Source organism: Aythya marila (assembly GCF_965140915.1).
Source record: "Aythya marila genome assembly, chromosome: 2".
Taxonomy (NCBI): domain Eukaryota; kingdom Metazoa; phylum Chordata; class Aves; order Anseriformes; family Anatidae; genus Aythya; species Aythya marila.
This window is the reverse complement of record NC_139043.1, coordinates 27418519-27445948: the sequence shown is the minus strand read 5'-3', so window position 1 is coordinate 27445948 and position 27430 is coordinate 27418519. Positions and strand designations below refer to the sequence as shown.

At 39.6% G+C, this 27430-nt stretch overlaps 1 protein-coding gene across 5 annotated transcripts in view; it reads left to right on the top strand.

Moving 5' to 3' along the window:
- Positions 1-1546: 1546 nt before the first annotated feature.
- ICA1 (islet cell autoantigen 1) overlaps positions 1547-27430 on the top strand; it is a gene marked incomplete at its 3' end in the record, with an annotated part of 71170 nt that continues 45286 nt past the window's right edge. For 2 of the 5 annotated variants that reach the window (XM_082754736.1, XM_082754733.1), the window contains exons 1-7: positions 1547-1771; positions 13020-13066; positions 14594-14631; positions 18720-18891; positions 20816-20888; positions 22542-22665; positions 24910-25108. In XM_082754736.1, coding sequence (XP_082610862.1) covers positions 14615-14631; positions 18720-18891; positions 20816-20888; positions 22542-22665; positions 24910-25108 — 585 coding nt within the window. In that variant the 5' untranslated portion in view covers positions 1547-1771; positions 13020-13066; positions 14594-14614. Of the gene's footprint in view, positions 1772-11864; positions 11918-13019; positions 13067-14593; positions 14632-18719; positions 18892-20815; positions 20889-22541; positions 22666-24909; positions 25115-27430 lie in introns of those variants that run through there. The other 3 variants (XM_082754737.1, XM_082754734.1, XM_082754735.1) reach the window with 3 other exon arrangements.

The following is a 27430-nucleotide window of genomic DNA, read 5'->3' as shown; positions in this document are numbered from 1 at the left end:
GTAACTTGCAGAACGCTAGGCTCATGTAAACAGAAATGAGCCAAACTCAGACCCTCATTCTAGGTATATTCATAATCACACATAACCAGTGCCATAAAATAGTTCCTAAATTAGAAAAGGATAATGTTTTTCAGAATCAAGGTTTATTCAGGACCACTTGCCCTCTGGTGCACCTAAGAAAAATATTATGTTTAAATTTACCAAATAAAATCTCTCTTTGAGTCTTGGTATTGCTCCTACAGTGCTTAAGGTACTTGGTTCACATGCTGTGAGGTTTTCTTTGTTTATCCTTCTACCATCTGGGTGATTAGCACACATAAACCCCATTAAAAACAAGAAGTTCTTCAGGTTCACTTGTAAACTAAAAATACTAAATACCAACGACAGATCTTGCTGAAGGGATCACAGATCCTTATCCAAGGCAGACAGACTTGTTGTCCCTCATTAGCACCACTTCCCTTTGGAGTAAAGAAGTAACTCTTGTGAACAGCTTTGTCTTTAAAACAATAGTACCAATAATCATTTTGACTAAATCAATAATACCTGTAAGGCAAGTATATACATCCAAGCCTGTTACCCTTTCCTTGCCATGAGAACTCCAGTCAAAAGAATGATTAAACTCATTGGAAACTAAAGTCAGATAAACCACACCCTAACAAGTGCCTTGTTTTCCTACATTTGGTCTAAAAATCTCTGGATGACCACAGCACAGACTGGGAGGGGGGCAATCTGCTGTTGGTGGTCAGACCGGTGCCACAGAGGGAACCACACAACCTCCCACGTCTTACCGGGAATTCCTCAGGTTATAGCCATCACTATCTGACAGTGGAGTCCCATTTCTGCTTCTAGATGTGTGACTTCCAACAAAATGACTCTGCTACACCTCAGTGAAACAGAGGCAGTGACGTGACTGCTTCAGACCACTAAGGTTCAGTCGATCTCCATTAGTGTCCTCATTTCCACCCTTTTTCTTTTCTCTTCTCATTTTCCACAACACTGCAGTCCACTCCTCATCCCTTCAAACTCTGCCTCACCTCCTTCACTCCTGCTTTCGTTTGGGCTAAACTTGCTGCTCCCTTCGCAGGCCCCATGTCAGCAGGAGAGCCCCCGACTCCCATTCTTGCAGCTCCTGTTTCTCCTTCTACCTGTTCAGACTGATGTCAGCTGCCACCTCTGAACTTCTCCCTTCACTCCAGGCTCGGAATTCAGCTTAAAATCCAACTCAGGCGCTTCACTCGAAGCAGCCCTCTCCAAAATCCTCCCTGAGCCATTCCCGACCCAGCTCAACACCATCGCTCTCCCTCTGCCCTTCACCGCTGCCACCTGTCCGCCCTGTCAAGGAACCCTTTTCCCTCACGACTCCGCTCCCTTGTGCCAACAGCTGATCTGGGCAGCCGGAGCCTTTTAATACTGCCTCGTCTGAGCAGAGGGACTCGCTTGAGGGAACCCCCCAAGGGCCCCAACCCGTGCGCCTCTCCCCGCCGCCTCCCCTCAGGCCTCGGCCGGCAGGAGGAAGCGCGGCGCCTCCCGCCCGAGGCCACCGCCGGGAAGCGCCGGGGGCCCGGCGGCCGCCACCCTCCCGCTCCGGGCGCTGGGCGGGCGGCGGCGGCTCCGCTCCGCCCCGCTGCGGGGGCCGCCCGCGCCGGCAGAGGCGGCTCCGTTCGCCGCTGTGACGCCGGCGGCGCTGGAACACCTGGAGGGGCGGCGGCGGCGCCTCCGGCTCGGCCCTGCCCTGCCCTGCCCTGCCCTCCGCTGCTCGGCCGCGGGCAAGGTGAGTGCCGGGAGCGGGGACCCGTGCCGGAGCCTGGACGGGGGGAGCGGGCTCCGCTCCGCCGGCGGCTGCCGCGGCCGGGCTCGGGCAGCGGCGGGGCCGCGGGTGGGGGGAAGGAGGCGGCGCGGTCGGCGGGCCCGAGGCGTCCGGTGCCTGGCAGGGCTCGGCGGAGGGGCCTCCGGGGGTGAAACGGGAGAGGCGCAAGATGGCATCTGCCCGTCCTCGCCGCCCTTCCCTCCCTCCCTCCTGCCGGCGGCTGTCTCGCCATGATTGCTGCACGCATCCGCTGCTGCCTGCCGGCCGCCCTCCCTCCCTCCCTCCCGGGCATCCTCTCTGGCCGCGGGCCCGCAGGGAGCGGGGAGGAGGGGGAAGGGCGGCCCCGCCGGGCCCTCACCTGCCGGCCGGCCGCGGTGGGCCCTCGTGCCTCGTACCAGCTGCCGAGGCGAATGAAATGGAAATTAAAAGGAAAAATACATGTATATACGTGCTTCTGGTTCTACACCTCTGTTTTGGAAAAGGTTGATCTTGGTAATCGGATTTGACCTGCATCCATCTATACCTGGCTCCTGAGTGTTGGTCACCGGGTGCATTGTTCTGGAAGACAGAGAAGGAAGAAAGAACACTACTCGCAGTGGTAGCGCTTAGTAGGAGGAAAGGATGAAGGGCACTGTGCTCTTTTATTGCCAGCGCTGTGTACACGTTCAGCACCAAATGTAAATAATCTCCTGTTCCGTGGTGCTGTGCCCTGTGCTGGCACCCCAAGGTCCTGCATGGATCCTCCTCAAGCACGCCTTCAGTTCACCTTGGGGGATCCAGGTCTAGTTCCTAAACGTGGAACCGTACCAGATAATCTTAGGGATACATCAGTTGTCCCCCTGCCCCCAGTTTACACCATGGATGTTCTGGAAGGTTGGCGTTGGCGTTTCCTTCTGTTTGGCACTCTACCCACACGCCCTGCTTTAAACCAAGGCAGTAGTTTATTTCTGGGAAGCACCTGTTTGTTTTTTGTTTTGTTTTGCTTGCGTTTCGTTCTGTTATCCTCCTCCTTTCAGTTTTGGGATAGTCAAAGGGTTTTATTTAATTTGCGTCTCAGAAGGTGGCTGTGACCCTTGTTCTTGAGGAAACTTCTTGGGAGTAAGCTGCTCACGTCTAGCAAGGACATTGTTGAAAAGAAAAATGTATGTTTGGTTGCTTTGCCAAAGTGTTGAGCAGAGAAAATGGTAGGCAGAGTTTTGGAGTCTGTAGTGTCGTTGGCTTTGGGTATGGACTTTCACCTATTTTTTGTTGTTTTTTCCTGGTAACCAACTCTTTTTTCAACTCTGTCCGTGCAGGGTTCCCAGGGAGTGAGTAGAAATGTTGCTTGCTAGTGCTGTCTTCCTCGCAGTGATCTAGGAGTTGCACTTCTTGATGGTGCTTAGCTTAAAGTCTGGGAACAACATCTCATTGTCATTGGGACAGTAGCATTTTGAATGAGCTATTCAAATAGCATAGCCTATTGGTTTAACCTGAGTGACTTTATGATTTAAGATTTGTGTTAATACCACCGCAAAAGGAATTTAGCGTAAAGCCACGGAGGTCTCTGGTGTAGTAAACTGTCATAACTGGTAAAACCAGTCAGGTTTTTCCCATAGCAATTTCTCCTAGAAGATGGTGTGGCAATTAAATGCTGCCAAACGTTGGTCTAAAGTTCCCCTACTGTTTAAACTTCATGAGTGAAACATGTTTACTTCCAGAATGGTTTGAACAACAATAAAGTCAAAAGTTAGATCCTGGCAATTGGAATTTGCTTTTTAATTGAGAAAGGATTGGTTTTATGTAAAGGTGATTTTCTCCATTCTTTTTATAAGAGCTAAGATTTAAATAGATATACAGCTGAAGGTTGTAAGTTCAAAAATCAGTTATGACTGTATAGAAGGGAAGAGTTCTTGAACTTTTTATTTACTTGCTTTTGACAAGATTTTTACCATTGTTGGAGTGAGGTAAGGAGTCACTTAGTGCAAAGTAAAATTCCTGCTGAACACTATTGCAGGGCTTAGTAGAGTCTCAAGCCAACCAGTCTTGCCTGTTCTGCTGTGTACACTTTACAGGGCTGCTAAATTGTTCTGATGAATTCTCAAGTAACCTTTTCTGGAAAAGCTGAATAATAATAGCTCTTTTCACTCTTAAGCTAGTGTTGAAAGCTGTTGGTATGAGTTGGCAGAAAAATGTGCTAATATCTCAGCTAACAGTGTCTAGAAATGTCCTCAAAGACTCTTCTTAATACTTTTTTTCAAAATCTTCTCCAAGTGTTGCTGTGAAGCAGTTGGTTCTTCAGGATGTTTTGCCATTGCTCAACTGTAAAATCACTCTACAGACAAAATTATACCACATGATGCAGAAGCATTAAAAATACAAAAGCCTGGAGAGTGAAGAATGTTAAACAAAGAGCCAAGCAGTCAGGAACAGTAGAAACCTTTGACCTTTTATGTGTTGCTAGTAATAGTCTCACAGTAGCTTTTCCTGCGGCTATTGTTAGCTGTGGCAAAACGAGGGACATTTTGGCCGGTTATGCAATCACTTACGTCAACCTTGGGAACTGCCTGTTCCAAGTCACTGAAACAGTGCTCAGGTCTGTCATGCGAGCAGCTTCATAGGGATCACCGCTGCTCAGGGAACAGTCAGCTGGTGTGCCAGGGTCTGAGAAGTTCCTGCTTCTGTGGCTGAGGAGCAGAGGTTGCATGTGGACTGTGCATCTATCGAGAATATGCAGCCTGTATTGATCGTGTTGACTCAATGTGCAGTGAAAGAAGATCACCCTGTATTGCTGTTTCTGTGCATGCTGAAACTGTTTCGTTAATCAAATTTCTTACCCATGGATGTGAAATGATCTCCTGAGGGATTCTAGAGAAAATTATTTTCCCTGTTCCCTCCCCCTGCATTGTTCCCCCTCAGGTATAATAGCGTTGCTTCCTGGCTTCTGCACAGATGAGAAGGGAGGCAGACTCTTGAGTGTTGACTGTGTCAACAAATAGGGTATCAAAATAAGAGAGAGATTGGTTTGAACTTTATAACCATTTTTATAAACCACATTTATGACAACATAAATGTGAAAATGATTTCATGAGTATTTGTACATCCACTGCTTTTTTCTTCCATTCTGCAAGGGGAAGCGTTCCTAAGATTAAGACTAGACTGATTATGGATAAAAAGTGTCACACAAACCATCTTCCTATTGTCTTTTATAATCTGTGCACAGCAGGTGTTCCATATGGCACTTTCCTTAATAGTATTTGGCTACTAAGTTTAAAAATACCATTTTGAAGCTGGAAGAACAAATGTGTATTACAAAACAATTTGATAGTCATTTCGGAGAAATGAAGCGAGTCTGCATTTAGAGTGAAATTAAATCCTGGATTGTATATATCCCCAGTTTTGCTCATTTGCAGAGAGAGATTAGACCCATCACTCAACTTCTTTTGTAAGACAGATACAGTACTTATTTACAATACCTATTCCTTCCTAAGGACATTTGCTTGGTGTTCTTCACATATATAAATGGAAAACTAGTAGCTGAGTGAAAGCTGTTACGTAAGGACAAACTAATACTATGTGCTGTTCTTAAATTATTTCACAGTCACCTGCTGAAATTCAGTATTACGTGAAAAAGCAGCCTAAAATTAGTTTTGCCTGTGTTTAAATACGTGTCTTTGTGTATATAAATAGTGAAGTTCTGCATGCAGTTTATTGAGAAAGGACTATCATTTGCTTGTTAATCTGCCTACTGTGAGTTTACCAGCATTTATTTGAAATATTTTGTTCTGAGACTACATGTACTGTGTTATGACTACATGTTCCATTCCCATCAGTAGTCTTGAGATAAACCACTGTTTATAAGAATTTGTAGTTCAACTGTTTGAAAAACAGCTCAAAGTTTCATTTCAGTGTATTTTATGTTCTTGCAGGACAAGATCACTTTGCCTTTAAGTTTATCACTTTGGGATAATTTGGCAGGCATATAGTGCCCAATATACACCAAATTGTTTTTTGAAGAGGAATACTAACAGCTGATTTCATCCTTGTACTTGCATGGGAGCAAAAATAGTTTTTAAAAAAACTTGATGACATAGTGCCAAATTTCCACATCTTCATGTTGGCTAAAACTTAACCTCTAGCAACTCAGATATTGAAAACTGGTGCAGCCCAGATGGATTTATACTCAAGTTCTGGGTGTAAGTGTATAGTAAACTTCTATTGTGCAAATTTGCTGTATTTATCTGCCACTGCCTTCTATTAACTTGTACACAGTGGGAATAGAAAAATAAAAGACTCAAAATGATAATAAAAGAAATGGGACCCTGGCTATCGTCCTCTGTTTTGACTGCATCAGAAAATTAAGCAATTTCCTATGTTAATTGTGTATTCTGCAGTAATTATTCCGCACTAGAAACATAATAATTGCTTTTGGAATAAAGCAGCTCGTACAGTACTCTCTGCAGTAGCTATTGGTCATCTGCCCTGTGGAGAGAGTATTAACAACGAGTTTAAAACCGAGTGAAAGACAGATCATTTTATACTTAATGACAATAGTGCTGCTCATTTTGTTGGGTGTTCTGTTCACAGACAGGTCACTAGTTAATGCTACTAAATGCCAGAAAGAACACCCCAAGCCTCCAGATTTCTCCATACCTTGTGCATAGTTTCTAATGGTGCAAGTCTTTAATCACACGATCTTAGTCATTCAAGATGCCTGCTTGTATTGCTGTGCCTTGTTCTCCCTGCAATTGATCAGCCTGAAAAAGAAGGCAAAGAGAGCGTGATATTGGCTCAAACTGGAAAACAGACTCCAATTTCTCTGATACTTTTGTTGTTTTCAGTTCACAGTTGTTGGTTCATTTTCCTTTGCATGTCTAGTTTTGTTGTTAGTGTTTCTTTTCTTGATGCTTTAAAAGATCAAGACAAACAAATAAATGGAATGGAATAAATGAAGTTTTTGCTGGGATCTTTCGTAAACCTTGATAGACCAGCAAACCTTCTGTTGGCTGCCTTTGTAGAGGTTTAGTGTTGAGAGACTTGTATGGTAATTTGGGCACCACAGTTAGATGACTGGGACCAAACAGCACAAATTTCTTTCCCTCTCAGTACCCACCCAGGAGTATGAAAACTGCGAAAGAGATACCCTTGCTGTATAACCTTCATGTTTCTGTTAAAATTGCATGAAACGTCTTTGTAGGTGTCAGCTCCTGAAATAGGTTGAAAGAGTCATTTTGTTGATGCATCTTCTCCCCTCGTAAGACTGCAATATTTCTACTCCTGGGAAGTTGTGGGTAACATTTAACATCTGTCTTGGGACCAAGGAATAGACAAAAAGTTGTGGTGGATGGAAGGAACTGGTAATGCAGCACTTTCACAACAATTTTTAAACTTTTTCAATTAATAAGTAAGTGCATCAGTGTATAGTCTAACAATGAAAATATGGATATGAAGCTAAGCATGGATGATTCAGCAGGATTAGAACAGCAGTGATGAGCTTTAGAGGAAAAATTAAATCTTGTCATTTGTCATATCAACATAAACTCTAGATTCGTTTTATCTGGATTACAGCAGCACCTATTCATGGAGTTAGATTAGGTATTATACTTGTAAGTCTATGTATAACTGTGATGCTAAGTGCCTATATAGACCCTGGCTTTGGTTGTCAAATGCAAGAAGAGTGAAAATGTGGATAATTCAGATCAATAGACTGCTCTATTCACTTTTGCTTGTGAAAGGCAAAATGAAACATGGTTTGAAGCCCTGACTCATTGGGTCTGCATGTTTGTAGAAAGACCATAGGAGATATAACTGTACCTTGCTTGATCTTCCCCTTGCAGTGAGACTGCTTCTTGCTTTGGAGACCCATTTACTTGATTCAGTTTGATCACAGCTTTCTGGCAGTAGAGGAGAGGAGAGAGGTTGTGAGGCAAGAGCTGTTAAAGAGGCACAGATGGCATTGATTCCCTCACCTAAGCACATCACAGATTTTCCTCCCATCAAAGTATTTTACATAAATGAAACTATCACTGTTTTACAGCTCTTTAAAATTCTTTTTTTGTTGTTGTTACCTAGTACCAATGTACTGTTACTGTATTAAGTTTCTTGGAGAATTACTGATTTTAATAAAAACATTTAAGTGAATCAACTGCAGTGCATGATTCTGCCATTTTTATAGTTATAAGTTGTGGCGTTTTTAAGGTGAAGAGAGTTTGAGGACCTTCCAACCACATTAGCTGCTTTGAAAGGACAGTAAACTGCGAGGATAGCGCTAACTATCAGTGAAAATGCAAATCCGTCTGTCTCTTTTGATAAACACATTACTTTCCCATCAGGCTTGCTGAATTCTGCTCTGCCTCTCATTCTGTTCCCTTTTGTTGCTTCTGAAGGCATCTCAGAAGAATTCAATTTACTACTTTCCTATGTAACTATGGTAGGTCATCTTTGGATGCTACATTTTATCTTCAGCATCTATAAAAGCTTTGCAAGGATTTTGGTTTACCTCATCATTCTAAGATGTGATTGGATCAACAGTTTGTTTTAGATATAATTTCCATGGATGAAAGATTCTTGTTTGCCAAGTCCTGCTTTCTTCTATGGGATCTGCTGGCTACTTGTATTAGTGTAATGCTCAGTCAAGAACAGATACTTGAATGAGGGGAAAATATATATTTATTATTATTTTTTTCCAGTAACTAGGAGGGCATTAAGATCAGAATTTCACTCTGCTACATGACACTTGTTATTTTTCTTTTCCAATTAACATTAAATATATCCGAGTGACATTAATACACAGATAATGTTGTTCAGCTCTTGGGAAACCAGACAACTTATGCTGCAACAAACTATAATATAATAAAGCTAAAAAAGAGGAGCAAGGAAGTATGAACGTCATACAGAGGATGAGCTGGAAGGAAAGCCTAGGGAATGCTGGAGTTCTAATCATTCAAAACACCAAGCTAGCATTTTCCTTGTTTGCACAGGAGGATGTTGATGGTGTATTCAAATGGTTTTGGAGGGTGCAGAGAATCAGAGGATTTCTTGTAGTCATGTGGAGTAGAAGTGCATTGGCTAATGAAGATATTCTCTATCAAGCCTCCTTCGAGCATCATGGCTACTAAACGTTCCTGATACGAAAGCAGGGTGAATCAGTATGCCAGAAATATTATCAAGTCCTGTAGCATTTCAGCTATTATGCCTACTTGTGGAAATAATTTGTGGATAAGTAGCCCACAAACCAGATAAACTGCCACAGATGCGAAAGTGCCCTAGCTGGCCATGTGCAGGGCCATCTTGGTTCCAGCATGTCTTGTTAGCTCTGGCGGAGCGCTGATGAGTGCAGCTGTCCTCCTTCTGAAGCCAAATTGAGTCGTGAAACACTGGTTGTATTTCAGGGTCCAGGCCAATGACTGTGCCAGACCCAAGCTGGTTGCATGTAGTCCTGTCTGGTATCTGTCTGCACACAGGGAGGTTTGTCAAACATGGTGCTGAGGCTTCTCAGCTGCTTCTCAGAGGGCCAGACAGGGATTTTCAGGGGGACAGCAGAGCTAATGGGCCCAGCTGGTTCCACGTGGAAATGGATGTCTTAGTGCTGTGATCCATGTCTTCCAGGTAGGCTTGTTATGATAGGGCCAGCTCAGGTTTAAAGCTGAAACTGAGGTAGCATCTGTCTCAAAACACTAGAAAGCATGTGGAGAATTAGCAGTGTGTGGACATACCCAGACAACTTCAGATCCACTGCTACACAGCTATAACCATGGGTTTGTGTACAGTCAGCTGTAGCATGATGCTGTTTTCCGTAGCAGGCTCTACAGCACCTATGTTTGCTGTCTCTTTTTTTTTTTTTCCATATTATCTAGATTATCCCTACCTTTTGTTAGTCAAGATAAAGGCTTATGATAAAGAATGACGCAACATGCACAAGTGATCTCTATGACAAAGCTAATGGAAACTTTCTGATAGAAATGTTTTCCAATGAGGTGGTGGATGCTGTTGTGTTTTTTTTTCAGTCATGTCAGTGTAACATTATTTCTTGAAACATCTTTTAGTCTTAATACACTGGGAGGAAAAGCGGAACAGGAAAAAAATAATCCTTTCACATCAACTCACCTCTGGCAAATTAAGCTTAGTTTTATATGCAAAATTCTATGATAAAAGGTTAATTTTAAGTTTGACTGCAGTTTTCAGGTCAGGTATTGGTGGGCTTCAGTCAGTGTCATGTGTTTTCTATTGTAGTCAGCTCTGGCAAAGAGCAACTCTTGTTACTTCTGTCCAGGATATTCGGGCGTTATTCTTTGAAAGCATAAGAGTTCAAAACCTAAAGTAGTTGAAGGTTGTGTGCTCATTCATTCATGTCTTTCTGCAGCCTCAGGGTCTGCCTTTCCTGACAGTGGGGTTTCTTTGTTATGTGGTTACGAAGTTTCCTTTTAATTCCTTGATACTTCGCTGGCCTGTTTCCAGTCCCTGTTTATTAGCATCTCTCACTTTTTGTGGCTAGACTTACGACTTTGGGTTTTCTTTAAAAAAAAAAAAAAAAAAAAAAAAAGCTCACTGCTTTCAGCTGTGCCAGATGCTTTCAATAATCTCCTTTGTTACAGCTGAACCAATATCTTAACCCTCTTTTGTTCCCGGAGTTGGAATGGGCAGTAGTAGCATGTGAAGTTAGAGACTATTCTAAAAATAAAAAAATTGTGTCCTTTTTAAATGACTGCAGGAACAATTCACGCTGTGTGTGTAGTGATATCTGAAGAAATGAAAAATGTTAATCTTCAAAGTTTTGGATGTGAATGAAAATAATACAACTAAAAGCTTAATGTGTTGTAGGTAACTCTTTGAAAGCTAACATAAAGTACTATTTTTGTATGTGTGTCACCAGTGGTCATGGTACAATGTCATTCCACTGTCCGTTTACAGCATGTTTTTAAGGAAAGTTTTATGCATTAAACCAAAAGTAGCAGCAAACTGTTGCTCACCAGTCTAATATTTTACATTGTACAAGTTGTCACAGAATCACATAGGTATCACATAGGTATCACAAGAACCTGTAAGGTTTCTGTGGGACACCATGACAAAGGCATTGCTAACATCAGCACACAACATCCCCTGCTCTCCCTTCACTCACTCACCAGAGGCAGTCACCTCATTGAAGGCAGTCAGCTTAGGAGTGACTTAAATTCATGTAAATCCATGCTGGCTGTTCCCTCTCTCCTTCTCTTCTTTCACGTGGCTGGGAATAGTTTCCAGGAAGGATTTCTCCAAGATCTTTCTAGGAACTGTGAGGTTGATGGGCCTGAGGTTTTCCTGATGCTCTTTTCTGTGCTTCTTGAAGATAGGTGTGATGTTTGTCTCACTCGAGGCATCTCCTCTGATCAACATAACCTCCAAGAGAACAGGGAGAACATCTGAACAATGACATCAGCCAGCTCCCTCAGCACCCCCAGATCCATCTTATCTGGTTTCTTGAATCTGTGTACATCCCAATGGCCTACATACCTCCTGACTGAGTCTTTCTCTAGTGTGGTTAATGCTTCATACCCCCAGACCCTGACCAGTAGGCTTTGAGAACTAGAATGCTGAAGGGCAGATCTCCCACTGAAAAACACAGCAAAAATGCAAGTCTGCCTTTCCATATTCTCTGTCACAGTGGGCCTGTGCCTTCTGTAGCCTTTCTTTTGGTGCCACTATCTTTATAGAGCCATTCTTGTTGCTCTTTGTATCCGTTCCTAGTTTCAACTCTAGAGCACAGCTTTGGCTTTCCTAACTCCACCCCTACATACTCTGGTAATACTTTTGTATTCTCTTGAGTAACCTGACCATGCCTCGGTCCCTACGTGTTTGTTTTGCATTTGAGTTCAGTCACAAATCCATCAATGCTGGCTTTCTGCCATAGGTGCTCAGCTTTCTGTGCATTGAAATGGGGAGGTCATGTTCTTTCAGGAAGCTGATTTCAAAGATCACACAGGTGTCCTGAGCTCCTCCTGAACTGAAAGACCAGTTTAGGATATAACATAATCAGTAAGACTGTGTTTCTTAAAAGAAAATCCTAAAATCAAAAGCTAAAAATTTGTATATTTGCGGTTGCTCTCAGATACAAACATGAGAAGTCCTTTAATAGCACATCTGCTACATCCAGCTCAAGTAAGTATTCCTATATTACATTTCCCTCTACCCTTGATTCTGATTTTAATGTCTACATTAATAAATACTGTTTCCATTTCAGTCGAGCTTAACTATAATGCTGAAACATGAAATGTAAATTAGTATACAGTACTATAAATATCACACAAGTGTATCTAACTTGAAACAAGTTCTGTGTGAATGGAATCATTTAGGGTACCACTGAAACCAGTGGGACCCAAACTGAGTGCACTTCTGTGGTCTAAATTAACAGCTAAAAAATGGCATAATAGTAGTGGGCATTCAGGTTTTTCAGAGCATTCTCAGTCAGTAAGAAAGGTGAAACTCATCTGGGACTTCAGAGGCATAACTGGTTTCATTATGAAAGTTCTTTGAACAGCATCTGGAATGAATGGGATCCAGGAACTCTTCATGATGGAAATTGCAGGTGATATGGCTTTTGCCAACGCTTATGGTATCTGATTCTTTTCAAGCAACCACAGTTCTGTTTATTCAGTGCCAGTGCTCACTGAGCCGTCTTTGTACAACCTGAATTCTCATTTAGGACCAAAAGCTAATTCCGTATGGGTAATAAAAGGGATCCAGGGACTAAGCTTGAGCACCGGGCTGTTTCTTGTTCCTGCTGTTTAATTGCTGTAATCTCCCTAGAGTGGTTTTTGTCTATACCACCTACAGTTCTCTGGGACCCTCTATTTCTTGGCATGTTCTGGGGGAGATGGCATGCCAGGAGGCATATCCAGTAGACAATATGGGTAAGATTCCAATTCTGTTTCCTTCCACCCTATATAGCCATACAGCACTATCTCAGTAGCCTTTTGGCCTCAAGCACCTCATGTGCCTTCATGTCACACAGCAGGGCCAGGAGAGCATACCCTCATTTTCATACCATGAAAACACTATCCTAATAACTGTGACACAGTCCTCACAGGTGCTCTGAATTAAAAAAAAAAAACACCATACAAAGAGTATCCTGTGGGCATGGGGGGGCACTATGTAGATCTCAAAGGAGACCCCAGAGTCAATTATAGGAAAAAAGAATGTGAGCTATGCGTGTAAGATGAGAACTCTATGTCACCATGACCCTTATGTCTTCTTTTTTTAGGGACATTGGTTTCCAGGAGAGTCAGGTGAACGTGTACAGTGTTTAAGGTCAGTGCCTAAGACCTGTTCCCCTTGCTGAGCTACACTTTGTTCTACATAATACACATTATTTCACCTAGATGGGCTGTTCTCTGCTTCCTGTCAAGCCAAGCATGCTGCTCAATAACTGAGTCATGGATGTGCATACAAGCCAAATCCTGTGTTCTTATCTCTCGCACACACCCACTGTTGACTTAAGCAGAACCTGTATTAAAACAATGAAGTCAAGCACATAGGTATTAGAAAACTGGAGTTAACGTTGTCTGTGCCTCATGGCTCTAGAAATTAAAGCAAAGCTGTGGCTGTTGCTCTCCATTCTGCATGTTGTCTGACATAACAGTGCTGTAATGCAAACAGCAATCCAAAGCAGTTCTTCCTCTTCATTATTTGGCTGTTGGCCTTACAATTAAATGCTGCTGAAGACAGGGTTATGAATTTACTTATGATCTCTTCTGCAGTGCATATGAGCTCTTCACAAAAATTCCATTTCAGGAAAGTGTCCTGCTCTGATAAAATCTTCCAGCATCTCATGGAACTTTGCCAGGAAGTTTCACAGGTACAGAGAGCAGAGAGGCTAGAATCCAAAACCTGGGATTTGGCTTCAATTGGCTGTAAATGGAAGTGTATGTGCTTCACAGTTGCAGGAAGCACTCAGGTTTGCATTGCCTTGTCCGGGTCCCTGCAATCTGTTCCAGTCCCATTACCATCCAGTGTTTGCCATACTGTCTTTAGGCAGCACCTTGTTAGACGTGTTGCCAGAGCCATGGCTCCCCATTGCAGCCCCTTTTTTCTCTCCAAGATTAGTGCCAGAGAGTCCTTTCTGAAAGCAGCAGAGGAGAAGCCAGGTGCTTGGTTTTTTGCAATGAGTGTCTGGCTTGACTAGTAAATTTGGCCTGGAAGGAGTGTGCTCAATTACTGGTGATGTGTGCACCATCTGGTCAGCTCATTGTGTATCAAAACTGGAGATATTAACTTTTGAAATTTAAAGTCCAAACACATGCAAATCATATTCTATTCACAGGAACTGCGATGTCCCTCTGAGAAAAAAACAACTGGTGGTTAAATTTTGCATCCATTGCTCAAGACATAAAGTAGCTAATGCTTTTGAAAAGTGGATCAATGAGACATTGGTGAAAAGAGTAGCTGAAATAGGTTGTGGTTAAAATTCTGGTTTAAAAAACAAAAAGAAAAAGAAAAACACACTTGACTGGGGATTATTCCTAGATTATTCCTAGCATGTATGCTTTGGGCTTGCCTTGTCAAAAATCACTGAATTTACAACAGGAAAACTTGCTAAAATACAAAAAATCAGCAACACCACTTAAATGTGTTTGTCATGGATTTAAGTGAGAATTGTGTGTTATATGAGAAAAGCATTTGGTCTACAGACGGAAAAAATTTCTTTTGTAACATATACAAGATGATAAAGTATGGTAATTTTTATATGTGAAAAGGCAGGAGTTTTTCTGTTGTCTAAATTGAGAATTATATTTTAGAGATGTTTATATTAACTGATAATTTCTTATTTTATTTAAGTGTCTGAAGAAAATAAGAAACATGGAAGGTCATAAGTAGTAAGTACCTTGGTCATTTTTTATTATTCTAAAGAGTTAATGGTGTTTGGCGTGTTGATTTGTGACTGCATAATCATGCATTATGTTCTGGCATCTAGTATTTATATGAAGTCACTGGTAGATGTTCTGTTTAAAAAGAATAAAAATAGAAAGTGGAAAACTGCCAACTTATCAAAGAATGGAAAAACAAGTGAATTGATGAGATGGAAAAGTAGCATATGTTATCAATTTTCTGCATAATGGCAAAAATTGTATGAGTGTCTCATTTCAATGGATTTATCTGTGATCATCAGCGTTAGAATAAAGTAGATCCTTCTTCTAGTTATATTTTTGTATTGTTTTTTTTTTTAGTAAAATTTAAATATATCTATGACTGCTTGACAAAATCCATTTTTAAAGGTATTGACAAGGACCTTTAAACCTCCAGAAAAATTGTCCACCAAATATTTCATTAAGATAATTATTTATAAGCACATTAGACATAAACAGGAGCCAGAAATTTCTCCAAATGAAATTGAAAGTTGAGTTTGTCTGTAGTGGTAAAAGATTGTATTCTTCACATTCTCCCGGTTTGTTTATCTGTGTCTAATTCAGAAATCTCTATTAATCCCAGGACTTTTTTGTGACCTCACATTAATGACTCATTTTTATTTTTTCCACCCAGTCCCTAGAATTTCTGGTGACCTCAAGCAAGGTAGCTATTAAGGCTGGTTGACAGCAAATGAATTACGGTGTTTTCTTCGTTTGATCACTGAACTGAGATATCAGTTATTTGCACAGCTGTAGCACAAGTTAAAGCACACAACTAGCCAGATAGCTAGGGTCTTAATACTGCCACGTGATCAGTTTGATTTTATTTATTTATTTTCTTTTAAAAGTAATGCTAGTTTTATTAGTTAAGCTCTCATATTCTGCTTTCTCATAATGCAGGGGGATTTGGGAGATATCTAAATGTTCTCCTAATTTATTAGAGGTACAGCAAGTCAGGTCAATACAGGCTTCGCTTAACTTAATAGGCTGGAGTTGTCAGGGGTTGTGTAATACCTTGTTTGTGCAAAGCTGCATGTGAAATGTGATATGTTTTCCAAGTGTTATTTTGTGCCTTGGCACCAAAAAAGTGTCTTATTCTAAGCTTAATGAAATTCATAAACTAAGGATTTTGGACTGATGCTTTGGTAAAATTAAATGGGTGAATACCTTTTCTTTTAAAGTTTGGGGAAGAAGCCAGGAAGTGCTGTATATATGTGCATTTTGACTTTTGTCTTTGCTCATTTCCACTGCAATTTCTTACCATCTCTTTGGAGATTTAAGTCACTGTCTCCTAACTCACTGATTAGAAATAACCAAAGCAAATAACAAATCCCTGTCAAGCAGATTTTCTTTTCAGGATGAATTGTGTCATTAGTAACTGCACAGGGGAGAGCTGCCTCTCTTGGTGAATATGTGTGCCAATGGCTTTCAGAACATCCGAAATATTTCACAGCAAGTGTATATATCTGTATGTCTCTCTGCATGACTTGATGTGTATGTTGAGTCTGAGGACTCTTTGGGGTAGTATCAGTGAGTTACCCATGTGTTGTGTGAATTGAGCTAGTGAGCAGTATCTCAGTAATGTAAAACAGATAAAGAGAATCTTTACTTGAAAAATAAATTCAACCACTTTAATTTTCTTGGACTATTTAATATAAATTTAAGCAACCATGTATTTCCAAAAAAAGCTACAGTGATTTTGAATATCTTAATTTATACACATAAGGGAAATTAATAGTGGAACAACTATTACTGAAAGAGATCAAGATTTCATTGTGAAACTGTAATTTCTATTCATATGGTTTAAATATTGCGGAATGTACTGGCCAAAAAGGAAAGACCTGTTGCAGGGGGTGAGGTGGAGTGAGCTGAGTTAGGCAGCCTGATCTGCTCCCAGCATAACAACTTGTGCAACTGAGAAAAAGTGACAGGTGACAGGTAAGGGGCTCTCTTCTGAGAGGTAGAGACGCATCCTTTTGCCAGCCTGATCCACTCTTGAAGGAAGTCAGCTGCTTACCAGGGGCTTGTATCAAGGATGTCACCTGGAGACTGCCAAGCCTCGTACTGGGCACCAGTGATGCAACCAGGAGCAGTCTGAGGGGTATCGAGGGATTACAGAGCGCTGGGAACAGCAGTAAAGGACTCGTGAGCACAGGTAGTTTTTTCATGAGTCCTCCTGGTCAAAGGGAAGGGGACTGAAAAGGCAAGTGGAAAGTGTCAAATCAATGAATTTACAGGACTGGTGCCACAGACAGGGGTTTGGCAACCTGGACCGTGGGACTGGCTTTGAGAGCTTTGATCTGCTGGGGGCTGATGGGCTCTACCTGTTGGAGAAGAGGAAGAGCATCTTTGGTCATAGACTTGCCAAGGTGGTGAAGGGAAGATGAGGAGGGATCGTCACCCTCTATGTCAATGTGCAGCTGGAGCACATGGAGCTCCTTCATGGGGAGTGTGAATCTCAAGGGTAATCTTGGCTGCAGTGACCGTGAAGTGGTGCAGTTTAGGATCCCAAGGGCAGTGAGGAGGCAGCATGACAAGCTTGCTACCCTGGACTTTGGGAGAGCAGACTTTGGCCTCTGCAGGGATCTGCTTGGTAGAATACTGTGGAACAAAGCCCTAGCAGGAAGAGAGGCCCAAGAAAGCTGGTTAGTGTTCAAGGATCATCTCTTCCAAGCTCAGAAGTGATGCATCCCAACAAAGGGTCAGGCAAAAATGCCAGGAGGGAGGCCTGCAGGGATGAACAGGGAGCTCCTGGCCAAACTCAAACCAAAAAGGGAAGCATACAGGAATGGAGGGTGGAAGAAAAAACAGATAACCTGGGAGGAGTACAGAGAAATCATCCAAGCAGCCAGGGATCAGGTTAGGAAAGCCAAACTTCTATTACAATTAAATTTGGCCAGGGACATCAAAGGCACCAAGAAAGGTTTCTGTAGATACAACAGTGATAAAAGGAAAACTAGGGAAATTGTAGGCCCTCTCCAGAAGGAAACGGGAGACCTAGTTACCCAGGATATGGAGAAGGCTCAGTCTTCACCAGCAAGAGCTCCAGACACTTAGCCTGGGCTACAGAAGGCAAAGGCAGGGACTGGAAGAAAGAACCGACCACTTTAGGAGAAGATAAGGTTCAAGACTAGGTAAGGAATCCTAAAGGTGCACAAGTCCATGGGACCTGACGAGATAACATCCACGTCTCCTGAGCTAAATGGCAGATGTAGTTGTTAAGCCACTTTCCATCATATTTGAGAATTTGTGGCCATCTGTTGAAGTTCCCACTGACTAGAAGAGGGCAAACATAACCCCCATTTTTAAAAAGGAGAATAAAGGAAGACCCAGGGAGCTACAGGCCAGTAAATCCCAACTCTGCCAAGCAAGATCATGGAGCAGATCCTCCTGGAAACTTTGCGAAGGCACATGGAAAATAGGGAGGTAATGGGTGACAGCCAGCGTGGCTTCACTAATGGCAGATTGTACTTGACAAATCTCTGTTTTGCACCTACATTTATCACTTAGTGATTGCACAGTGAAAGAAATGGGCTATCTTGTACATAGTGTGCTCAAAAGAGATAAGTATTCTCTTTTTTTATTCAATTAAAAAAAAGTCAGTGAGTAGTCTAATTTCATTCATAAAATGTACTTTGTGAAATCCTGACAGTACTAAAATTGCATGAAAATTGCTGTCTGCATAAGCAATTCTACTAGCGCTCTTTAAACTTTCCTAGTAGCTATATAAAAATAAAGTTTTAATTCCAGGAGCTGTAAATCATTCCATAATGCATTGGAAAGAATTCTTTGCAGTTGATGATTTGGAAGTACTACACACTAAATACATTCATATTATATGCAATGTATTATTCTCCGAAGGAGGATGGGAAATGTTAGTGGAAATATATTACTATTTTAATGGTTTGTTACTAATGCATAATGAGGAAATACATACTAGAATACATGTGTCTGCATGTAAATGCAGTATTCCCAATAGGGGTGTATTAATCTAGCTTGTTAGTCTTATTTTTAAGTATCCTATTGACACTTTGTAATTTTCTTCCTTAATATTTTAGTAATTATCCAAGGGAATTTTATGATCAATATGCTCAAAGCCAGGAGAAATCTGTGGTCAATAAAATGCAACAGAAGTACTGGAAAACAAAACAAACCCTTATAAAAGTCACAGGAAAAAAAGAAGATGAACATGTTGTGGCTTCAGATGCAGATCTGGATGCAAAGCTAGAGGTTTGTAATGTCTACGTAACGTGTGTTCTCTGATAACTCTTAAAATGTTTTCATTTCCATAAAGTTGCTAAGATGTGTACATATAGATACCAGATAATAACATATATAAATATTATCATTGCTTTTGTGTAATATCCTTTCTAATTTTGGACAAATATACTTATGCAGATGCAGGGAGTCTAGTGGAAGTTTTGTAACACAAAACTTTATTCAGAACTTAACATTTCTCGTACCTGTTTTCAGGTAGCTTTTTTTCTTTTTTGGTGTCAGGGGGAGCAGGACGTCACCCTTTGTATTAGCTATCCATATCCTTTCCATGTGTCAGTTTAAATCATTTTTTTTTAAATACTAGACTGTAGTATACATAAATGATGTTCTTTTTTATAACTATGAAATGCCATATCGTAGCATAGACCATAAAAATATGGAGTATGCAAAGAAGGAATAGATGCACATTGCAGTCTGCTCTCTGAGGCTTTTGTGCAGATTCATGTTTTTGACGTGACCAAAGACAGCTTCTGAAAGTCTGTGAAGTGTGACTGAGAGAAGTAATCCTACTGGGTGATATCTACAGTCCTACTGTCAGTACCCTCAGCCCCACTGGAAAAGAATTAAGGTTCTACAAACTGAAGAGCTTAAACGTCTTTGACACAGATCAAAAGACAGAGAATGGACTTCCAAAGTTAGCATCTAGCTAAATTTTACTTCTATCATTTTGTTACATAAGGGTGAATATTTTGTCACTATTTTTCTTAGAAAATTGTTGACTTAGGAATCTCAGTTTCATACAGATTTTAGCTGAAATACAAGAGGCGCTTTTACAACAATCAAATCTTTGTAGTCTACCTATTGTAAAGACAACTTATAAAACTTAGATTCTAACTGTGTGTGTGGCCTTCATGATAGATTTTAAGTCAAAAGTATTGGTATTAAACAAGCTGAAGAAACTGAAATAGTATTTTATAAATACATACCTGATTTCCTATTGTGCTTGTTGTGTGGCAGATTAATCAGGAAGGATGCTTTGTTACTTCATGTGGGATTAAAAATAGGGCAATTTGTGTTTACCAGGTAGAAAATGAAAACATGTTTTCACTTGAACAGTTTCAAAACTGCAAGTCATGCTCTCTCTTGAAAAGACAAGATCCTAGTAAACATACAGGAGGTTAAGCAGATGCAAAAGGATGACAGTTACTAGCAGTCCATTTTACTAATATTTTCATGGTACTTGATATAGTGGAGTTGAGGTTTAAATTACAGTCTAGAGGTTTTATGTGAGCAGAAAGAAAGTAGTAATTTCTGTTTTCCTCTTAATTCTCCAAACTTAGTCAAAAGTGACTTTTTTTCCTCTACTTTCTTTGGAAACTGCTACTCTGTCAATTTGGTTAGAGTACCAGAGCTGTGACAGTAAAAAGTCCATTTTAAAATCAAAAACCTTCCTGTTTGCATACCCATACAAGTTTCTTGCACTAGATTTTGTGGTATTAAAAATTCAGTATACATATTGCTGCTGATCACACGTCATTGAAACTACTGACAGCCTTTTGTTCCACTGAGGGCTGTTCAGAATCAAAGATTTATGCATCTTCGTATGTATCAAAAGATAATTAAAAAAAAAAAAAAAAAAGAGTATTTTGGTTAACTATGAGCTGTTTGGAATAGATCTGTTTCCAAAATTATTTTGTCTTTGTTTATCTTTATGTTTGGGTTGTCTGTCTGTAGTTTCAGTGGACAACTTGATTGAAAGAAAAGCACAATTAATAAGGAAAAAAACACTTTCAAGCTTGAAAGATTACTCGGTGTTCAAGAAGGAAATGGTGATCCCTAATAATTTCTACAAAAATAAAGACAAGCTCTTTCTTGTGTCTTAGTCTTTACTGTTTCTTACATACACTTATTTTTTTGTATTCTGTTTCAATTTCAGCTCTTCCATTCTATTCAGAGAACATGTATGGAGTTGCTGAAAGCAATAGGACTTTATCAGAAAAGGATTTGTTGTAAGTATGAACAAATACAGTAGTTGATAAGGAATTCTGCAATATGAAATCATCTAAAATGTAAAAAAGTAAAAATGAAGTTGGAGAACTACTAGTTTCTTTCTAGTTAAAATTAAAGGTAACATTCCCTGCAGACAATTAAATGTAGACTTGTTTAACTGCTTAAAGATCTCCTAGTTTATGTTAAGCTTTTTATTTGATGTTATACAGTGAAAAGTGGCAATTATGGGAGAAAGCTTGTTTTTTTGGGATTTTTTTTTTCCATTAGTTGCTATGCCCATCTAAATTCAGAACTTTTGAAATTCTAGCTCTCTTCTGAACTCCTGTGTTTTTTAATTGGGATTAACAATGAAAAGATTACTAGTCTTATTACTAGTTTTATAATTAAGTAACCTGTGCGATTATGATGAAATTGATTATGCTGACTTGGCTGCAACAGGTGGATGTTAATTAGTGGCAGTCGTTAATGAGAGAGAGGAACCTCACTTGGGAAGTTTCAAACAGCAGGTTGTATTAAATGACCTAAAGAAATTGTTCCCTCTAATCAATATTTTTGATTCTCTGATGCTGTGACTTCTGTCCTGGAAAAGAGAATCAGCTATGAATGTATCTTTTAATTTACTTTCTTTTTGTTGAATTTTATGCGTATTTTCTCCATTCTTTCCCTTTTCTTTTGCCTGTCCAAAGAGGTTCTGAGCTGATGTTTAAGGATACTGAGGTAAAATTGTAATACAGAATAGAAATATGAGTTCAAGAAGTGTTACACAACAGCAGGTAAAATCTCTTATGCAAAGATGTGTGTGCATACTCTGGCAAAATGTGCTATTAGACTGCAATAGATTTGACTGTCAGCATTTTAAAATGAAAAGAGGACTTAAAAGATCTTCTTTTTTTTCAGTATACTACACTATTCTCCTCATTAAGCCTGGGAAAAAATAGGCACCATAGGAGACAGCCACTTAAAAAGACAAATAGACAAGGCCACAATGAAATGCTTTTGTAAGGACATGAGATTGTGAAGACTTATTGTTCCAATCTGGAAGTAGCCAACATATAAATGTATAAACACTTTTATTTTTCTGCATCCTAGTTTAAAAAATGAATTCGTAAATAGTATTTTTCATATAAAAAAAAAAAATCAATATTGTAATGGAACATGAAAAATGGAGACCAAGAGAAAAAGCAACTGAAAAAGTTTTGGGTAGTATAGCTAAGAGTCAGCTTCAGCAAAAGTATGCTAACTAAAATCAACTGAGGTAGTCCATGTGCTAAAAAAGGATAATGAAAGACAAAACAAAACACAAGACAAAAAGATACTGTAATCAAGCCTTAAGTGGGCCCTTTATGTAGTCTAACCAAGCTACTTTTTTTTTTTGTTCAAGAGCAAAGTAGCATGTTTCTCCTACCGACTTTAAGCACTGACAGAATTTTGTGATTCTTGTTAAGTACAGCAAACCTGTCAACAAATGTCTTAAGTGAATCATAATTTCTGATTGAAGATATAAATATATATATAAATGCAGGAATTCAGTTGAATTATTTTTTCTGCACTGCTTGGATTTGGAGTGATTTAAAGTATTTGATATTAGGCCAGCTTTAAAACTGTCAGAAACCTATTAAATTACATTTGACCACTCATTTATTTTTCATTAGTTCTGTCTCAGGAAGAAAATGAATTGGGAAAATTTCTTCGATCACAGGGTTCTCAGGATAAAACGAGAGCAGGAAAAATGATGCAAGCCACAGGAAAGGCCCTCTGCTTTTCTTCTCAGCAAAGGTATGTGTATCAATGTTACCGTCTGATTACATGGGAATAATGGTAGTTGATTCATTGCCACAGTTCATTTGAGATATGAGGAACCAATTGATACAAAAGTTGTTATCTACCAAACCTGCTACAATATTGGCAATATTACTGTCTTGCTGTGAGTAATTTTGCCTGATCCTGGTTTTTGTCCATGAATCTGCTATGTCTTTTGATCTGCAGATTTCCCCACCTATGCCTGTTCTGATCAGCGTTTCTGAAGCTGTACAGGTGCCATCTGCATGGCCTTTCTAACAGTAGGACAGTAAAGGAGCTGATATCAGGTCTCTCTCCTTCTTGATGGCATTTCACACTCTGAAAAGAAATGCTGCTATAGCAGGCCTCTTGTAAAAGTGTATTGGTCCTGGGAGAGTAGGAAGTGTCTTTTTTTGGACTCCTGCATTAAGTAGACAGAGAAGAAAGGAGTCTGCCATTTCCTGCTTTAACCTTATACAAAAGCCTCCAGGAGAAGATCCTAGGTTGCAACTGACTTCATGCACATTGAGTAGGAGCAAATTGGTAAAAGGTAAGGAATACAGAAGAACTCATATCCACATAAATTCTTGCTTTTACCTAGAGCTCTTTGACACTCTGACTCTGTGTTCATTCAAAGAGTTTAGAAGTAGCAGTACTTGATGATGTTATGGATTTTACTATATAAGGGTTTCTTTCGGTTTTGTGAATTTTTCTTGGTTGGCTCCATATTGGTACTATGGAATCTTGAATTTCTCCATCATTCAGAAAGTAAAAGTCAATTCTATGACAAATTACAAATTAAATTCTATGCTTTTACAGGATTTTGGGGGGGTTCTTAAATTTGGAAAGTTTCACAATAATTAGCTTAACAGCGCAGCTGTTTGGCTCAGAATAAAACATCACATACCAAGCACTGAGAATTTCATGTTTATCTTGGGCTAGATTTTGGTTATTAGCACATCCAGTAAAAGCTATGAGTGGGATCTTCAAAATACATGTAAAGCACCATTAAAAACCCTAATGATTTGCTTCTTTAAAAAACATATTATTATTATTATTTAGAAATCCCACTGTATGACTTGTCTACATAAGCTGAATTTTTCCTTTAAATGGCTGTTTGTCTGCTTGTAGAATGTGAAGAAATGTGCACTGCACCTACAAAAGCCTCAATAAGAAGTTTGCATTTTGTCATCTGTCTTACTTGATGCATTTTTAAGGCATCTTTATAAAGAACCAACCATAAAAATAGAACCAGTTGTTTGTCTTCCTCCTCTTCTTGAGCCATCCCCAAGCTCATCTTGGAGTCAGGACTGCTCTTATTTATGTTGTATGCCAATAGCAAGCTGGAGAGCATGTAGATGAAATTTGCTGGCTATTGGAGCTGAAATTAAGAATTCTCTCATGCCTAGGAAGTCCCTAAGTGGCAAATTAAACTAGCTGTACACTGATGTGGAGCTGATTGAACCCATTCCAGTGAGGTGGCTTCTGGCAACAAACAGGAAAGCAGAAGCAGCAGGAGGAAACAGCAAAAGTTGGAGTAATTCTGTCTAGTTCTGAGATCCCGTTAGGAGCTGAAGTGATGGCATAGGGAAGACAACAGTGTCCCCTACTGCCTCTCCAAAATGTGGTGTCTGGAACAAACATGTAAGAAAATGCCTAAAACTTTCCCAAAGATAAATGTCCTTCAAAGAAATTGTTCAGATTCTTTAAAAAGAAGAAAAAAAAAGATAATTATCCACTTGACAGATGACTTCTTTATTTATGCGTACATTTGAAGACTAAATGCTAATAGAAGTACTTTTTTTTTGAGGCTTAACATGACAATTCTGCTGCATCAATGGTATGTATCCAGTAACAAATTATCTCAGGTATATTCTTACATTTGTTAAATGCAACCGACAAAGAGGAATTTTAATAGCATAAATACAAGCAGTTTGGCTAAATAAAATATACGCATTAGTAAAAGTTCCTTTTCCATTCATGTGTAAGAGAAAGGAACTGTAAAAGGTAACTCTTTGAACAGGAGTGTTGCAAGCGCAATATATTTGTAAAATTACCCCATTAATGCATACCCGCAACTAACCTGTAGAACTGTCTGAAGGCAGAGTAGCAATTACGTGAATTCTTTTAACTGTGTGTCTTTTGATTGCTAGCAAAGTATCAGGAGTTGTATTAATATGTGTGCTTTTGTGGAACAGCTTTAATGTATTCTTTTCTTCATTCCTTCCTGCCTTTCCCCAGATTAGCACTGCGTACTCCTTTGAGTAGATTATATCAAGAAGTGGAGACTTTCAGATATAGGGCCATCTCAGACACATGGCTGACAGTGAACCGAATGGAACAGTATCGGACTGAATACAGAGGAGCTCTACTTTGGATGAAAGATGTGTCTCAGGAGCTGGATCCAGATCTTTATAAGCAGATGGAAAAGTTCAGGAAGGTATGACGTTTCCTGTAGTTTCCTAGAAGGGGATGCCTGATGAATGACAATGGAGCGTGATTTTGATTCTTCTGAGGAAGACATAACTCAGCAGCGCTAAGGATGCCATTAATCATAACCAATCTTTTCTGTGTGACAGAACTCCAATTATTCTGATATGGAATACAGTATCCTTCACAGAAGAGTGGGCCGTAAGGGAAGATATGATAGTAAGAAATAGCATTTTTCAGTAGCCGATTCAATTTCAAGCTAAATCTTCATAATTTAAATAAAATATATGGTTTAAAGAATGTTATCTAATTTTAAATACTTAGCTGTGATGCCTGAGTGACTAATGGAAGAAGATACGTCTTCTTTCAGCCGGAAAATGGAAAATTGACTTTTGTAACTAAAATGGACAGAATAGCAGAAATGCCATGGTATCAGCTGATAAATCTTTGGGTGCAGTCAAAGGCCAGTATTTCAAAATTGACTGTTGTAGGATTTTGGGGAGGAGTCGCAAAGTTGGAATTTAAGTTCCTCATGCAATTCAGCATAACTCATGGGCAACCACTAAACACTGAAATAATTAAGAATGCACTCTCCATAAATTGTCTTCCCTCAGTGTCTCTCAAGTTTGCTATAACTCCTCCCCTGCCAAAGGGCTTCCAAAAATCACAAGTTACAGAAGATAGTCTGCAGATTTTCTATCAGATGTGAGGATGGAATTTATTTGGGCTGATTCTGTTCAGGAATGCTCAGACCTTTGCATTTGTTAATGAAACTTAAAAGCTGTGTTTTTTTAGACTATAATGTTCACAGTTTGCTGTTTATAAGTGTTGAGTATTATGAGGAGTTAATATTCTAGCTGTAAGTTGGTGGCTTGTGCTCTGAGTAAATGCAGTAAAAAATAAATTACGAAAACTGCGATAATTGAAAACAGAGGCCTAATAATAGAAATTGCATTAAAGTACATGCATATGTATGTGGCAGGTAACATAGAAAAGAGAATCCCTGTTCATTATTGTCTTCCTGTAAGTGAAAGTGTTTGGAGATGAAAGATGCTTAATTTGGGATTTGAAAAGCTTGACTAAGCCATCCTAACGGGAAGGAACCTGTATGCATACAGACTGTGCCATTTTTGTAAACTGAAGTGGTGACAATAGCAATTAAGAAAGGAGTGGAACAGGTGAAACTCCAACTAGTCATCTAATCTTTATTTAATATCCTTCAGTACAGGATATTCCTGTAAGTCTTGTGGCACCAGACATGTATTTTATTATGCCTTGTGGGAAATGTTTATAATGGCAAGTTCTTGCAGGTAAAATAATTGGTATGGTCTTGGCCTCAGCCGATTGCTTATGTAAAATGTTTGATTTATTAGAAAAACACTTAAAAAATGGAATGTTAGAATGAATAAAGCAGTGCTGGTAATGGTCATACAAAACTGATTTATAGCTTTCTTGCAAAATAAATGCTATAGAAGGTATAAATTATATAAATGGCAAAGTAATTAAAATAATGTATGCCTTGACATGTGAGCTGCTGTAGTTAAAAAGTTACATGTGAAATTTCAGCCCTCTTGTGTTGCTGTGCTTCAAGGTCAGCAAAAATATGACTTTTTAAGCTCTCATAAAACTTAGTAGCATTTAGAATTTCCCCATTTTTACCATGTTAAGTATATTTGAAATATTTCTTGGTCTAAAATGAGTTATGTTCTGACATAAAGAAATGATCAATGTGTTAGATGTAGATTCTGAAAACTTATGTAGCATTTCCTTGAATAGCTCAAAAATATCTTGGAGAAGGTCTTTGAACCTTTCTTTTCTCTGGCTGTCAACACAAAACCTTTCAGATCATGTTGTATTGCAGAGAGCAAAAAACCTCTATTTTGTAGCCAACAAAGTAAAAAAAATGTTTTTGGTATCAACTTTCCTATGTATTTTAACACCTGTAAAAAGTAAACTTTATTTTACTCATTTTGGAAAAACTTTACAAAAATAAAATACTAAAGCATAACATACCTAGATGGCTGTTGCTGAACAAGGCACAATAGTATGTTTCTATTGCTTTATGAAAGTAGTAGACAAACATAGCTAATGGTGAATACTGCAATCCTAAATAGTCATAGGAGTTCTTTTGTCTTTTTGTTATATTTTTGCTTGCAGATCTTAATTGTACCATAGTGTGGCAGTGTAATGCTGGGCTTTTAAGGCTTATTTTGGATCTCTAACAACAATTTAAGTCATGCTAGCTTTGTGTTGCTTTGTGTTGAGAGAGATGTTATAACTACATATGTAGGGGTTTAAATTCTAAAATATACCATCACCAGGGAGAAGTGTT